This window comes from Glycine soja, chromosome 2 (genome assembly GCF_004193775.1).
Source record: "Glycine soja cultivar W05 chromosome 2, ASM419377v2, whole genome shotgun sequence".
NCBI lineage: Eukaryota > Viridiplantae > Streptophyta > Magnoliopsida > Fabales > Fabaceae > Glycine > Glycine soja.
Window position 1 is genome coordinate 5,089,936 of NC_041003.1, and position 15,806 is coordinate 5,105,741.

At 34.7% G+C, this 15,806-nt stretch overlaps 2 protein-coding genes across 3 annotated transcripts; both read right to left on the reverse strand.

Moving 5' to 3' along the window:
* Positions 1–1,011: 1,011 nt before the first annotated feature.
* On the reverse strand, positions 1,012–4,687 carry LOC114382312 (acidic leucine-rich nuclear phosphoprotein 32-related protein-like). 2 transcript variants are annotated; one of them, XM_028341636.1, is made up of 2 exons: positions 3,286–4,684; positions 1,012–1,805 (listed from the first exon to the last, which is right to left on the reverse strand). In XM_028341636.1, the coding sequence occupies exons 1-2, from the start codon at positions 4,402–4,404 to the stop codon at positions 1,533–1,535; spliced, it is 1,392 nt and encodes a 463-aa protein (XP_028197437.1). In that variant the 5' UTR covers positions 4,405–4,684; the 3' UTR covers positions 1,012–1,532. The 2 variants fall into 2 exon arrangements, with proteins under 2 accessions (XP_028197437.1, XP_028197443.1); XM_028341642.1 differs by having other exon boundaries at positions 1,548–1,825; positions 3,286–4,687.
* A 1,266-nt stretch (positions 4,688–5,953) lies between these two features.
* LOC114369757 (probable polyol transporter 3) lies at positions 5,954–12,803 on the reverse strand. The gene is made up of 5 exons (XM_028327012.1): positions 12,619–12,803; positions 10,277–11,658; positions 8,858–9,112; positions 8,562–8,765; positions 5,954–6,485 (listed from the first exon to the last, which is right to left on the reverse strand). The coding sequence occupies exons 1-5, from the start codon at positions 12,698–12,700 to the stop codon at positions 6,414–6,416; spliced, it is 1,995 nt and encodes a 664-aa protein (XP_028182813.1). The 5' UTR covers positions 12,701–12,803; the 3' UTR covers positions 5,954–6,413.
* Between the last annotated feature and the right edge of the window lie 3,003 nt (positions 12,804–15,806).

The window sequence follows — 15,806 nt, forward strand, 5'->3', positions numbered from 1 at the left end:
TTAAAATGAGATAACGCAGCAGCGTAACTTGAGCTAATTACCATTTTTATTCTTTGTTTGAAAAGTTAAAAATCAATTGGAAAAAAATGTCAATTCTTCAGGATTTTATTTTAGCATTTGCTCAAAAACAAGCAATTTAAATCATTCTTATTAATTTGCCTTTATAAAAGATTTACTTATTACATTTTTCGTTATTGGTCATAGAAATTACATTATAACTCGAAACACATTTCGATATTTAATTTAGGAAGTTCTTCATTTATCTACTAGATCTAAATTGTTTAAGAATTTAGTTAATATCTATCAAAAAATATTTTCCGTTTGATATCTATCAAATAATATCAAACAATGAATTAAATGATTGACTAAGAATTTATCTACTAGATCTAAATTATAACTGCAATCATTATTTATTACATTAAATTTGTTATAATACTTTAAAATCTTATATGTATTTGTCTTTGTAAATAGAAACGGATAAGAATTTTCCTTGCTAAAATTTATAACTAAGAATTGTTAATTTTATTTTGATGATTCACTTGTGATACTCTTAAACTTAAATTTTTCCGTGGACCAAAACCTCTTTTTTTTACACAAAGGACCAAAACCTCTTAATTATTATAAAAATATGCTTTTAATGTAGATAGAAAATGAATGATTTTTTTCTTCTTTTTCTCAGCTTCTCTGAATCTCTATAAATTATTCTAGAGTTGTCAAATGGGATGACTCGGCCTGACAAAGGATGAAAAACAGGCTAGCCTGACCTACTGGCTAAATTAGCCATTTTATTATTTTATATAATTAAAAAATTCATTCAATTCAAGTTACACAACCCAAAAATGTGAAAATTAAATTTAATGGCATTCGATTCATCTCACTGTCTATTTGCAACCGAGGGCCCCATTACACGGCAGTTGACTACTCCCACACGGGACCAAGTTTTGCACATTGTTATCAAAATTATAAATGTGAGGCAGAAACTGAACAATTCCACGTAACAAGAGGCAATAATTTATGAACTAGCCACGTCACATTACAATAGGCACCAAAGTTGATCGATTGAAATCATTTTCATCATAAGAAAACTATCTACAAGTGTTTTTACAAGCTTTTCCTTTTTTCTCCCACCAAAAAAGTACTCCAATAAACTAGAGGATTTTTTAAAAGAAAAAAATTTTGAAAAGGTTCCCACCCTTTCCCTCCAGACACCAGTTCCTTTACAAGCCAACACCAGACCAACATCGAGCACATGACTGAGCGGTAAACCTCTGATAACTGCCATTTGAATATTTTAATAGAGTAACGGCTATATGTGAAAGGCAAGAGGGAAAAAACACTAACGACTTTTTGAACTAAACATATTTCCACCCAACATACAATTCTTTTTTTTCCCTAATATGTCCTCTGTTCATGAGAGAGCTAAATTCCTAAAAACTAACCATCGTTCTTCTATCTAAACTGAGGAGGTTTCCCTGCTTCCAACACATGGAAGCCTGAAACAGAACAACAACATGATATATTAGAACACGTCGTCAATGATGCTTCTTGGGTGACTTCGTGAATGCTACCACATCTTCATCATCATCATTGTCACTGTCCTCGTCCTCTTCATCATCATCCCTCTTCCTCTTAAGGTGGGAAGATTCAGGAGGAGGCAACACCTGAACATCATCCTCATCGTCGTCATCAACTTCATCCTTCTCTTCACCATCATCATTTCCACCATCTACATCAGCAACTGCAGCATTGACAGCATCAGACTGTCCAACTGGCTGAACAAGATACCCAGCACCATAGTCTTCTTCCTGTGATTACAGCAAAAATTCTATAATTTCATTAAAAAGCTGAGACAAACTCAACAATCAGGAAAAACAGCAGAAAATAAAACAACAGTGAAAAGAAATTTTCATGATATTTATAACAAGCTTAACCAAATAACCAAGGGTAATTTCTTATTTCTTATGTTTTAGAAAACCAACTCAAAGTCATCACAGAGAACATGGATACATTCTATGTTCTATACTTAAAATTTCATTACCAGCCAAATCAAAGTTTTATTGCAAAATCCAGGTATTATCACAGTTTAGGACAAAAAAAAAACAAAGCAGGGAAAAATCAAAAACTAAAATGATTATCATTCCGGACTCCTGTCTAGAGTATCATAGCACAAAAATAACCAGACCATGACAATATATTATTATTTAGCATCTTGGTTTACAACCAAAATAAGCTTACAAAAGCATCAGAGCAGAAGCAGCACATGGAACAACAAAATCTCACGAAACACTAATCAAGCAAATGATCCATGTCCCCATCGTAGAACATCAAAATCCTAACCTAAAAAAATAACTTTGGAAGACAACAAACATATTACAACAAAACATATTAAGACCCATAAAAAAAGGATGGGCATTACAATCCTGAAGTTATCAAAATCAACATTCAAAAAAATTGGGACTGCCACATGTCATTGAAGAGAATAAGAATACTAAAGAAAACACAACAGATTTCCTACAATCAAAAAGAGGAATTTCAACGAATATACAAAGGATCTGCAAAAAAAAAAAAACAAATTCTGAAGCTTTCTTACAGAAAAATAAAAAATATAAAACTAACTTATTAACACCCATCATTAAGAATATCAAAATAATTTATTAGCATCCAAAACCAAAATTGCAGCTTATACTGCTATGCTGTTCCTGGTATCTGCAAAAGAATTCATTTTCATCTCAATTCCTGCATTAGATAAATACTTCAATGATGAAAAAGGCACTGGCAGTTAGACAAAATGCTTCATAAGTTCCATTTAAGAGACAACAATTACAGGATATCAAAACAGCAGCACACAATAACATGCAAACTGTTCCTCAGATAAGATAGTGACAAATAGTTGAATTAGAATATTCAAAATCACTGATAGTTATCACTGGCTGGGTGCAGAACACAAAATATCACAAAGCCCATCCATGCAAAAAGGGCAAGCAAAAAATCAAGACTATTAATTTTAAATACAAAACATACAGGACACAAGTCGTCTAAATACCACACACAAGTAACATATGATGCAAATAAAATAAATCAAACCAACAAAAGTTCAAATCTATTTAACAAGAAGCATCAGTCAACAAAATTTCATGAATATGAAGAGCAACCAAAACCGGATCTCCTCTAGAGCAATCTGACAACAACAAAACATCACACCAAACAGAAACTATTAGCACAAAAAATACACAAGTAAATAAGCATGCATTAAACAAAAATCACAAGTCAAAAGGGTTATCTCACTTCATCGTCATCTTCAAAGTCTCCATCATCTTCAACCCCAATCTCATCCTCCCCAGTCTCCCCATTATCATCCTCATCCCCATCCTCTTCCCCCTGCTCATGCCCATCAATCTCACCCTCAGTACTCGTCAACCTCCCGGTTCTCTCAGGCTCCACAAAATCACCCTCGTCGTTATCCACCTCTTCTTCCTCATCGTCGTCCTCATCATCATCGTCCTCATCATACTCCTCCACTCCATCCTCATCATCACTATCCTCAATCTCATGAACCTCCACCACATCATCATCATCCCCCTCCTCCTCATCAATCTCCTCACCAGAATCATCCTCATCATCTTCCTCCTCAACATCGTCCCCCTCCACTGGCGCAACCCCAAGACCATTCTCCCGATGGCCCTCTCCATTAACAACCATCCGCCTCGACGACTCCGTCTCCTCCTCATCCGCGTCACTCTCCTCCTCATCATCAGCATCGACAACGCCATCAGCACCCTCACTGTGCCCATTGTTAATCCCAAAGGGCCGATCCTCCTCACCGCCGTCAATCTCGCCGCTCCCAGGGTCATCCTCTTCCTCCTCCTCCTCATCCTCCTCCTCGTCGTCACTCTCGGGCCGCTCGTTCTCCTCCGCGTCCATCTTGTCCAAGTACTTCAACGACTTGATCAACCCGAAAACCCTAGATCGATAGTCCTTCACGCGCGTCACGGGGCACTCGTACAGATCCAGCGACACCAGCTTCAACTGCGCGAGCGGCGCGAGATCCTCAATGTACTGAATCCGATTGTTCGACAAATCGAGGTCGCGAAGCGAATCGAGCCCGGCCTGCACGAGAAATTCGAGCCCGGAGGCGATCCGGTTGTCGGAGAGGTTCAGCTTCTGCAGGTTCCTCAGCCGGGGAAACTGCTCCAGCGACGAAACGCCGACGTTTGCTATTGAGAGGTGCTGCAGGTTCTGGAACCGCTCCAGAAGGCTAGGCGGGGGTAACCGCCCCTGGACGCACTTAACGGCGCCGTCTAGGGTTAGCGTCCGCGCGGCCGCGTGGTCTTTCTCGCCGTCCAACGCCGTTTCCACAGCCCTCTCCCAGATCTCGTCCATCAAATACGATATCCTATGTCTCATGCAAAACGACACCGTCTTAAAGGCCAACGCTTCTTAAGTATCGGCTCCGTTAACCCGGTGCGAGCGAACATACACAACACACCAAACGTGTTTTTTGTTTCGGAATTGGATTGAATAAAAAACAGAAATCCCGAGTTGCGGTGATGATGGTTTTTGGAGAGTTTTTTAGGTTTGAGTTTCTCTCTCTAAAGTTTTCTTTTATAATTTCTCTCTCAACAAGGAGAATGGGGGGATAAACCTCTTTGTGACTGGGCAAACGGGCTCGAGGTTTGGGTCTGACCTAGGGTTCAGGTGGGCTGAGCCTTTGTGGTTCGGGGAGTTTTGTCCTGTAGCGAATGGGACCGTTGGATTGGGAGCGACGGGGATCGGTGACGTGGAGGGAATGGACGGATGAGATTGGGGGTTTCTGTGTTAGTTTTCGAGAACGGTGAAGCGCGTATTGGACTGGCCATTTTCGAACACGTCATGGATTATGTAAATATCGGAAAAAGGATTGATATTTGCATCTCTTTTGGGACGGGATTTACCGAAATGCCACGCCATGCGGAGTTTGAACTGCTTGAACCGGATATCCACGAAATAATTTATGACTTTCCAAATTCCAATTCCCAATTGCATAGTAGATTAAATTTAAGGAAAAATATATATTGTTAGTACTACATTTTATTAAAAAAAAAGGTCTAAAACTATGAGTAAATATTATTGCACTAACTATGGAAAGAGAATTATATATTTAATAAAGGTTTAAATATATTTTAATTTGGAATACGTTTGGATTTAGCTTTTTAATTTTAAAATTGATTTTTTAGTTGTTATAATTCGGAATAAGGTCGGATCATTTGAATTAATTTTAAATTTTCTAAAAATGAATTTGAAATAAGAGATAAAAATAATCATAAATTTTTTATTTTGCAACTAATTACTCTGACAAATTGACATTGATATGATTCTCGTTATTTACAAAACCACAATGGAAAGCAAAAATGAACAATTTAAATTTTAGGATATTGAGATTTGATATCCTATGTATATTAACAAATAGAGTTTGGCACTTGGCTTCGTCCAAGCATATAGGAAGTCTGAATATGTTATCAATTGCATTTAATTATATATATATATATATATGCACATAAATAATAATTTTAATAATATGTCAACAAGTTGGATTTGTGAGATTAAAATTTAAAATGTATTACCTAAATAGGAACCCACCCAACCTTATTTACTTGCTTTTACGAGGATATTTATGAAACTAAAACTGAAATATACTTAAGTGGATCTTTCCTTAGGGGTAGGTAAGCGACCTAGTCCACTGTATAAGTTTGCATTAGCAATGAACTGAGTCAATCCGCCCCGTATTCTTACACGGACCAAATAAATTGATTTGTGACGCGGGTCAAATGAACCGGTCCGTGGGCCTAATTTTAAAAGAATTTCAATTTTAGTAAAAATACAACACAATCAAATTAAATTCAATACAAATGTAAATAAAATCTTAACAATTAGTCAATTACATCAATAAAATAAACAATATCTTAACAAAACAAAATCCAAGCAATAAATCTAAAATATGAAACTTAAACATCTTCAACAACAAATGATTTCATATTTGAAGTAATAAAATTCAAATGCGGACAACCCACGAGCCAAACCCGCATAGTTCACAAGTTGAGCGGACGGCCCAAAAATATGACATAACCATGGACCGTTTAAAAAAATTGGTCCGTTACCCGCGCGGACTACAGGCCCCGTGGATCAGTCCATGGACCTGAATCCGTTTACCCACCCCTATCTTTCAAGCTCTAATTTACTAGCACTCACATTGTGATGATTATGAAATTGACTGCAAAATTTGAAAGAATCACAACCTACTAAAATAAAATACATAATTTCCCAATTTATGAAGGCATGAAAATCCGAGTATGACTTCGCCTTTCTCAACTTTTGGTAACATGACCCTTTTCCTTTTGAAGTAAATCAGACCTTTTGGTTGCTCCACATTCTAATCTCTAAGCACGTTCGGAGGTTGCTCCTTTGCCTTTCTCAACTTCCTTGAGATTCTTACTAAGTTTCCGTGCTCTCTGAAATAGTAAATAAGGCAGTCAGAATACCACAGTACACGCATTAGAAGCTCAGAAACTATCTGGCTTGAAAGCTTAAATAGATAACAAATTTATGTTTCAGTTGATACATATTTTACTAACGATTACTAAAATGCTATGTTATTTACATTCTTTTCCTGCTTTCGCAATTTTGTTAAAGAAATATAAAACATTTCTAACCATAACAAAATATTGTTTTCATCATACCCTTCAGAAAATCATGATACAGAAACAAGCCCAGAAATCTACTAAATCAAATAATGTACCTTTCCTTACCACCCCGAAAAATGTAAACAAAGAAAGAAAAACACTAAACCAACTTACCAAGAACATTAATACTTACAAGTGGATTTAATTCTAATTTATAAGCCATACCCAGACTTTCGTGTATCTATGATCCCCATGTTGTGCATACAAATAAGTTCAGACCTAAAACTAACTATCTGATAGAAAAATGTGAAATAATACTCTAATGATGAATGTCCTCAACAAATTCAGACAAGGAAGGACAGCTAATTTACATTACAATATCACCCAGATTATGCAGGCTACCCTGGTGCAGCGGTAAAGTTGTGCCTTGGTGACTTGTTGGTCATGGGTTCGAATCCGGAAACAGCCTCTTTGCATATGCAAGGGTAAGACTGCGTACAATATCCCTCCCCCATATCTTCGCATAGCGAAGAGCCTCTGGGCAATGGGGTACGAAGTTTTTTATCACCCAGATTATGCAGGCTACCCTACTTTACAATTATAATTTACTGTCTGTTTTCTGTAAACACTTTCACCCTTGAGAGTTTTTTCTTTTTACCCTTGAGAGTCCTTATGATCACACTACCTAAATTAACCAGCAATAATAGAAAAAAAAAAAGGGGGCAACTGAATCAAGTGCTATAAAGCTCCTACCACTACGAGTATATTGTAGGCAACCTTGGCATTTTCAAGAGGTTAATCCCTCGACTCAGAACCTGTGACCTTCCTAGTCACATGGTAAGTAACTCCAACTGTTGCACCAAGGATCCCCTTCAACTTCAACCAGTAATAATATAAAATGACAAAAATCTTGTTCTGCAACGCCAATTTAGTAATTAGCTGCTCAATCTCAACAATTATCAATATCCTTTCTCTTTTCAATTTTTTTTCCAAACAGTCTGACCTCCTAACCACACACAATTTCTACACTATCTTGATTGTATAACCCTATTCAACAATCCACACTATCCAATTTTTACTTCTTACTGCTATACCAAATGGGATTCAATCCTTGTATGAGTGGGAAAGGCTAGGGCATCAAGACAGAGTAGAAAGGGAAGGCCTACACATTTGCCTCCTAGTTCCAATTTCAAGTTTCAACAATGTCATGCTCGACTTTTTCAAACCCATTAGCAGACATATTGCTGCAGCAGCCAATTTTGCAAACATAGCAATATCTTTGTTAAAACAGCAGGGCCACATGGGGTCATTCAATTAGCATCTTTGGAAAACCAAGAGGGGAAGATACTTGAAAATGGAACAAATCAGATCAAAATTGAATCTTTGCAAGACAAGGAAAAAAATGTGTAGTCAAGACAAAAAGTTTTTTAAAAAAGAGCCTCAAAACTTACTTCCGCTAATAGAATACAGTGCTTCAAATTGCAAAACATCTAACTGAAGAAAGGTTCTTCAAAAGGATTCATAATGATCATTCAACAAAATTTCCTAAATGCGAGTAAACTATTCTCACATAAACCTTAGAAGATAACAAGAGTTTAACGGGCATCACTCTGTTTTTACACACATTCAGAAATCATATTTTCAAAAAAGTTATTATAAAACTCAACAAACATACTCTAATATATGATCAGTTTGTGATCACACGATGAAGTTATGTTAAACTATTGGTACAATGTAACATAACTTCCTTGTAAGTTATGACTAAGATGATTTTCGATTGGTGTCGGTGCACACCTATTTGAACTCAAACCAAGTCTTACCGTACAAGAAAGACAGATAAATCCAATCTAATATTAGAATTGTACAGTAAAGTGGGAATTTTAACAAGGAGGAGAAGTAACAAACAGGAGGCAATTGGAGATCCAAGGAGCGCAGAGACATGTTAACGATCTCGGCGACGGCAACGTCTCTAACATCGGCGGCGTCGCTGGTCAAATCCTCGTAGGCAGCCTCGAAGGCCTTTTCCCAGAACCGCGGCAACCTGATCCTACGGTTATTCGTGTACACGTCCCACATGTGCCTCACCAGCTTCTCCCGCTCCTCGATTTCCTGAACAACTTAAAGATCTCACGTCAACCAGTGATACGAACAAATAAAAGTATATAAGTGAGGGACATAACCCAAAAAGTATGTAAACTTACGAGGACGTCGAGGTGGTCGTGAAGGGACGCGTGGGAGAAAGTGTTGAGGGTGCCGGACCAGCGGAGAGAGACTGTGCCGGTGAACATGGACCAGAATGCCAAGAGCAGCATGGCAGCTAGTGCCCAGAATTTGTAGCTTCCTCTTCCGAATAAACCTGAATCAGAGGCTTCCTTTTTCGCAATAGGGAATGTCTCCTTATCCTTCATTTCTTTGATTTGGTTGGGTTTGGAAGTAAAATTTTGATTATCTTTTTTCTATCTGATTGTGCGTGGGCTTCATCGGAGTGGAGTGTGTTTTTCAAGGGTTCAACGGAGAAGGTGAGGGATAGTCTATGAAGTTATTTTGACCTGTGTGTTTTGTGGGGTATTCGTGACCAATGATTTCACTGGCATCCAAACCGCAGGCGACCGACACAGAGACGACACCGTTTTCGTGCTATATAAGCCTTTCCACTTTCCACCTTACATAGTTGTTTACAGATCTCCTTAAAATCAATTAATTAATTACTCTCCTCCTTTTCTTCCATCTGTCTTTTAAAATTGTTATATTGATGAAAATAGTAATACAAATATTTTTTTTATTATAATAAAATAGTTGAGATTTTTTTCTCTATCATTAATACGTGTATAAATTAATTATAGATTAGGAGAAGAGTAAAAATAATTAATAAAAATGTAATTAATGTGTTTAAAACTTTTCAAGCTATAAATGAATAAAATAAAAAATTACAAAAATATAACAATTAAAAAGGAATAAAAGGAGCATTATTTATTAATCATTATAAAAAAAAGTTTTATCACCTGGATAAATATATTATTTTTTTATATAGTATTAATTATTATATGTATAATTTTTAATTAAATTTTTATATATTAAGAAACTATTATTAAATAAAAATAATAATTATAATTTTTCATGTGGATATATATTAAACTAAAAAAATACAGGAAATATAATGATTTGAACTAGGTTGAAATTTTAGGGGAACTCATAATTTGCGTGTTCTTTAGTCTAAACCAAAATAAACCAATAGTACTTGATCAATGTTGATTTTGGTATTAAGTCTATGATTCAAAAATTGATGATTTGTTACTTGAAATAGTAAAACTTATCAGCGTGACACAACCATTAAGTACAATAACCAATTTTTAAACAATGGACTTCCAAGGGCTAACTAAGCTGTCTACTCTAGGAAGCATTGTACACATGGACTTTCATGTTTTTTATGTACATTCATGTTGTTAATTTTTTACTTAACCATGCGAAGAAAATGATGTGACGCTCATGGATCTTGGTTGAACAATATATAAAGTCTAGCGTGTTGAATTTTAAAACATGTAGCCCACAATGCTACATAATCACACCTATTCTCTGAAGTGCTCTTTCTCACTATATAACACACTACACTTTCTCAATCATGGACCAGTTTCTATCGCTACATTTTTCCCACTGTATTTTTTGCTGAAAACCATCTCCATCTCTTCCAAGGGCACACCTTTGGTTTCAGGAAGGAAAAAGTAGAAGAACACCCAAGCCACTATAGATATCCCAGCAAACATGAAAAAGCTCCCACCTATAGTGATCGCTTTGTAGACCGAAATAAAACTCATGGAAACCACAGCATTCATGGTTCTATTCACCGCAACTCCTATACTAGCCCCTTGCGCCCTCAACTTCAAAGGAAAAATCTCCGACGCATAAACCCAAGTAACAGGCCCAAGCCCAACATTAAAGAAAGCAACATAAGCATAAATGGCCACAATACTAAGGCTCAAAGCCCACAAGAGCTTTTCACTAGAACGATCCACCATTGTCAAACTAAACCCCAAAAGTGTGAGCCCACAAACCATTCCCCCAGTGCTGATTTGTAAAAGACGCCTTCTACCAACTTTGTCAAGCAAAAACAAAGCCATGACCAAGAAAATGATCTTTGTGAGGCCAATACCAACCGTTGCAAGAAGAAGCTTGTCCTTGCTTGTGACACCAGCTTTCTTGAAGATTCTGGGACTATACAACATCACAGCCTCAATGCCAGTTGCATGCTCAAAGAAGTGAATCCCCACTGCCGCAATTAGCATCCAACGCACTTCCGGTGTGGGCCTCACCAACAATTCTTTCCACACCCCTTCCCCTTGTGACTTGTAAGAAGGTTTCACATTGTTGTCATCACCATCACAATCATTAATCCTCATTGCAACTTTTATTTCTCTGAACCGAAGCTTGGCCTCGTGTTCCGTGTTGGAAACTCGCAATAACACTTTCTTTGCATCCCCTAGGCGACCTTGCATTGCCAACCACCTTGGGGACTCTGGCATCCCCAGAATCCCCAAGGCCAAAGCCAGCGAGGGAAAAGCTGCTACCCCAAGCATTAATCTCCATCCCAGCCTCAAAGTCAATTTCCCCAAAAAGTAGTTTGATATGTACCCAAGTAAGATCCCAATGCCGATGCAAAGCTCGGGTAACGAGGTTAGAAAACCCCTTGATGATGCAGAAGAAATCTCTGCTGAGTAAACTGGTGCTATCATGAGAGCAAAGCCTACACCAACACCACCAATGCATCTTCCAAGCATTAGAATTGCATAGTTTGGACCATACCCCATGAGAATTGCACCCACCATGAAGAGGAGTGAGGCCAACAAGATTGTGTAGCGACGACCAATATAATCGGAGGTTCTTCCCGCAGCTAAGGACCCCCCCAATGCACATAGGTTCAAGATTCCTGCTAGAACCTCTTGTTGGGTGTCACTGATTCCAATGTCATCCTTGATGAATATCATTGCTCCACTCATAACACCCGTGTCTGGTGAAATCATGCATGTGGGTAGATAAAGTTAAAAACTTTTAAGCATGTGCATCCAATCATTTATTGTATAAAATAAAATATAATCATTTGAAACTAAGAAAAAAAATTAGACGCAATTTTTTAGATGCTTTTGTTATTAGAATTAAAGTTTCACTTTGTATCAATGGTGTGTGTTGATTTTTAATACGGAGTACTTTTATTATTATTGTTGTTGAGATAAAATTCTAATTTTGTTTATAAAATAACACTAAAAACATGTGTAAATGTCTTCATGTAAGTATATAATATATTTTGGCTAACAAAATGTATGTACAAGTTATAATTATGTTCAAACTGAGTTAAATATTCATTTGTTCTTTTCTTGCAGGAAATCTCTCCAAGTTTGGACTCATATGTGTGATTTGACTCCTTTCCACAGGCGTTTCACTTCTTTACCGCACCGCACATTACTGACTCTTTAATTAAGGACAGATCCACATCAGATGTTCAAGGAAAATTAGGTTGTCTGGCTATAGCAATTACAGTCTACTGCATCTGGCTGTTTAGGAACAAGCTGATTTTTAAAGATTATCAATTTTTTGTAATAAAGGTTATTAGCAAGATTAAGTTTCTTATGTATAGATAAACGCACCTGTTACATTTGTTTTAGCATCTTGATATAGACTTTCTTGTATTGGGGAGACTTTTGATTTTCTCTAACTGCGGGGTATGCCCCGTTTATTGTTGTATCATTTTGGGTTTAATATAATTTACATTTTTCCAAAAAAAAAAAACAAAATATTAATTTCTTAAACTATCAAATATTTAATTAAAGAGTTGAACTATTTCAATAAATATTATTTTATATATGCATAAACCTAAAAATCGAAATTAATCGCATGATATTAAGAAATATAATTAATATCTTAAAATTTATAAAAATAATAGAAAAAGGAGCGAGAGAGAATGCAATATTACCATAGCCAGATATGATGGATACCATTGAAGCAACTGCAGCACAAGCAAAGGCATATTTGTTGAACGTGGTCGCCTGGTCCATTATTATTATAATAAAGATAATCAAGGTCTCTTTGGCTTCCTCTCTATAGCTACAAAATTTCTCTAGGAGTAAAAGGCTACTCAACGTGATTTCATTTTGAGTCCAATTTCCTGAATTCCAAACATGTTTATATAGGAGACGAAGTGTGGACAAGGGATCGTTGGTCTGATATGGTTCCCACTAACTGTGGAATAGTCAGAGACACTTGCGGGTCGCTGTTATACTATTGAATATCATATGTGGCACAAAAAATGAGAATCTAAGAATGTGTTAGGTTTGTGTTTTTTATTTTTTTAAAATTATTTTTATTTTTAAAAGATTAAAATTCTAAAAATATGTTTGGTTTAATTTTTTTCTATTTTTAAGAAATAGAAACACTGAAAATTTATGATATATTGACTTTTTGTCTTTTTGTATTTTTAGATTTGCTTAAAATTACATTTTTTGTTGTTACATTTACATTTTACCCAAAATGAGGATTGTATTTTTAACTAAAACACTAAAAAATAAAATTTTATTGATTTCATTTTTTAGTTGTTTTCTGTTCTTATTTTTACTGAAAATATTTTCAAAAATTTAATCAAACATATCTTCATCACCATTTTTTGTTTTTAGTAAAAATGAAAATAGAAAATATTCAAATTAAATACCCCTAAAAGTGTAACAAAAACAAGAAAGAAAAAGAAAGAAAAGGAGAAAAATAAATAAAGTTGGGCTTGAATTAGTTAAACTAATTAGTGGGAGACGGTTGGCTAATGAACGAAAATCAATGAGGAAAATTGGGATATAATTCCTCAAATTTGTCGTAATCTATATATTTGAATTTATCACTTGCCTCGGGAAATTTGAGACTAATTAATTAATTATAATTACTTATGGATAAGGATTGGTTACAAAACACGACCTGATTGTTAGTATAATCTCGTATTCCCGTGGATAGATATTCTGCTGACTAGACTAGGATGTAGCTGTTTTTTAACATGACAAATTTGAAAAACATCATAATCCATTATATTTGTATTAAAAGAAATATTACAATGGTACCTGAAATTTAAAGATTTTGGTACCAAGTTGAGAATTTTTTTTCCTTTCCTTATTCAACTATTTATCCAAGAAAGTAAATGTATCAAAAGTTCTTTCTGGATATCATAATAATTCTCTTACATTAATTATGAGTCTGAAGTGAATAAAATTGTAACGTTAATTTGAAATGAATAAAACTCTTTTGTAGAATCAAATCCTTAATTTAGATTTTTAGTAAGAGACATCCAAATTTAATATATCTTATCCCCTTCTCCTTCTTATTTTCTTCAAACCATTGTATTAATCTTATATCTCACGTTTCTTATTAATAACAATATGAAAGGAAAACAGGGGAGTGAAGCTGAAAAAAAAATAGCTCGATATAATTGTACAAAGTAATTTTCCAACCTTGGTGGACATGATTAAATTGCAAAATAAATTAAAAGGACTAGTTTTAGGGAGACAGAGAAAAATGAACGGTTAAATTTTTCATTACTTTATTTTGTTTATCCATAAGTATATCCTGTTCGAATAAGATGCCTACAGACTACCTGTGATTTAGATGGAAAAATTCAATTACAAAGAGTTTATTTTAAGTTTGAGGATAATGTTTTTTTTACCTAATGATTGTTTTTTTTTTCAAAAACTAATATCTCTATCCCAAGAAGAATGTTAAGGCTAAAGTAACTAACATATAAGAAATTAAGGTTATACGTGGTTCAAGTTTAAAATAAGAGTTTTAAAAATAAAGTAGAAACTAAAAACTATTTAACATTTTTAAGTTTTAACTTAAAAATTCTTTTAAAACTAAAATTTTGTTTTTTTAATCTTATATTGGTTAAATTTAGATGAAATAAATTAGAAAGAGCTTAAGGCGTGCAACTTATTTTAAAAAGTTACTTTACTTAATTTTTTTTTCATCTTATTTTCTTTTATGAAAGATAAATTCCTTAATTTTTAGAACTTTTCTTCAAATATATAACTTCTCTTTGGTTGCAATATTTTTCTTCTCCTCCAAAGTCAGATTCCTTTAAAATGAGTAAACTCTCTTTCTGAAATTATAAGTTGGTCTTTTTTTCCTTTGAAATTTTATATTTTTCTTGTTTTGGGATATTGGCTTATTCGGTCATCGTTGTCATCAAAATACGTTTGAACTCGATCACATGTAACAAGAAAAGAATATGCGTGATAGCTTATGTTCATGAATGAGGACTACAATGGATGGAGTGCGCAAAGCGATGACACGAGCTAAAAAGCAAAAAGTATAACATTATATATCACCACTAGGTGAGGCTCCAAACAAATCAACATATTATTAAAGAGTTGATAGAAAGATATAAGATTTCTGTTTACATGTAATAGAATAATTTATTTAGGTAGTAAAAGAATTTGTGTGTAAAATTCTTTTCACTTATCAATAGTCACATATGGCTTGTTAGTAAATTAATAACAAATTTAACGTGTGAAAAAACACTCGTGATCTTTAATTTAAGATTAAAAAAAATCAATTATTTAAAAGAAAAATTTATTATTTATAATAGTCTCTCTTAAGTTTGAAAAGAATTATTTTTCTTAAAAAATAATTATATCTATAAGATTTAGTTCAACTGATTAAAAAATGCATAAAAATTGTGGTAAGGTCTCTCATACTACTCAAGTTAAACTCCGCAATTTAAATAAATAAATAAATAAGATTTCATGGTCTTTGAAGAAAATTTATCAAAGCCTAGAGACATGAATTAAACTCAGTTAATCCTTTTTCTTTCATATAGATAGATTTTGTTACACTGTTGCATCTCTTTCTCTCTATAACGCGACTTTGTTAACTCTCTCATTTGATAGCGATTACCAATCCAAGAGAGTCATTGTCAATTAATAACTACATCTCAATCTTGGCTTGAAATGTGGGGAGTCCTAACATATTTGCAGCCTTACCCTGGATCTACAAACAAAGTTGATCATGCATGCTATCATCTCAAGATATTTGGTGTGATAAATACCGAAAAATGTGACAAACAGAGTGCTCAAATATTTCTAGAAATTTATTTCTTAAATTCAATTACACTTTTCTTGTAGTGTATAT

What these genes read in the sequence shown, in the direction of transcription:
- LOC114369757 (XM_028327012.1), bottom strand. Translation starts at nt 12,700, where the DNA reads ATGGACCAGGCGACCACGTTCAACAAATATGCCTTTGCTTGTGCTGCA. An exon ending in TAGCGATAGAAACTGGTCCA is followed by an intron (nt 9,113 to 10,276) that starts TGATTGAGAAAG and finishes ACAATCAGATAG; the next exon opens with AAAAAAGATAATCAAAATTT. An exon ending in TGGATCTCCAATTGCCTCCT is followed by an intron (nt 6,486 to 8,561) that starts GTTTGTTACTTC and finishes TTACTATTTCAG; the next exon opens with AGAGCACGGAAACTTAGTAA.
- LOC114382312 (XM_028341636.1), bottom strand. Translation starts at nt 4,404, where the DNA reads ATGAGACATAGGATATCGTATTTGATGGACGAGATCTGGGAGAGGGCT. An exon ending in ACTTTGAAGATGACGATGAA is followed by an intron (nt 1,806 to 3,285) that starts GTGAGATAACCC and finishes CTGTAATCACAG; the next exon opens with GAAGAAGACTATGGTGCTGG.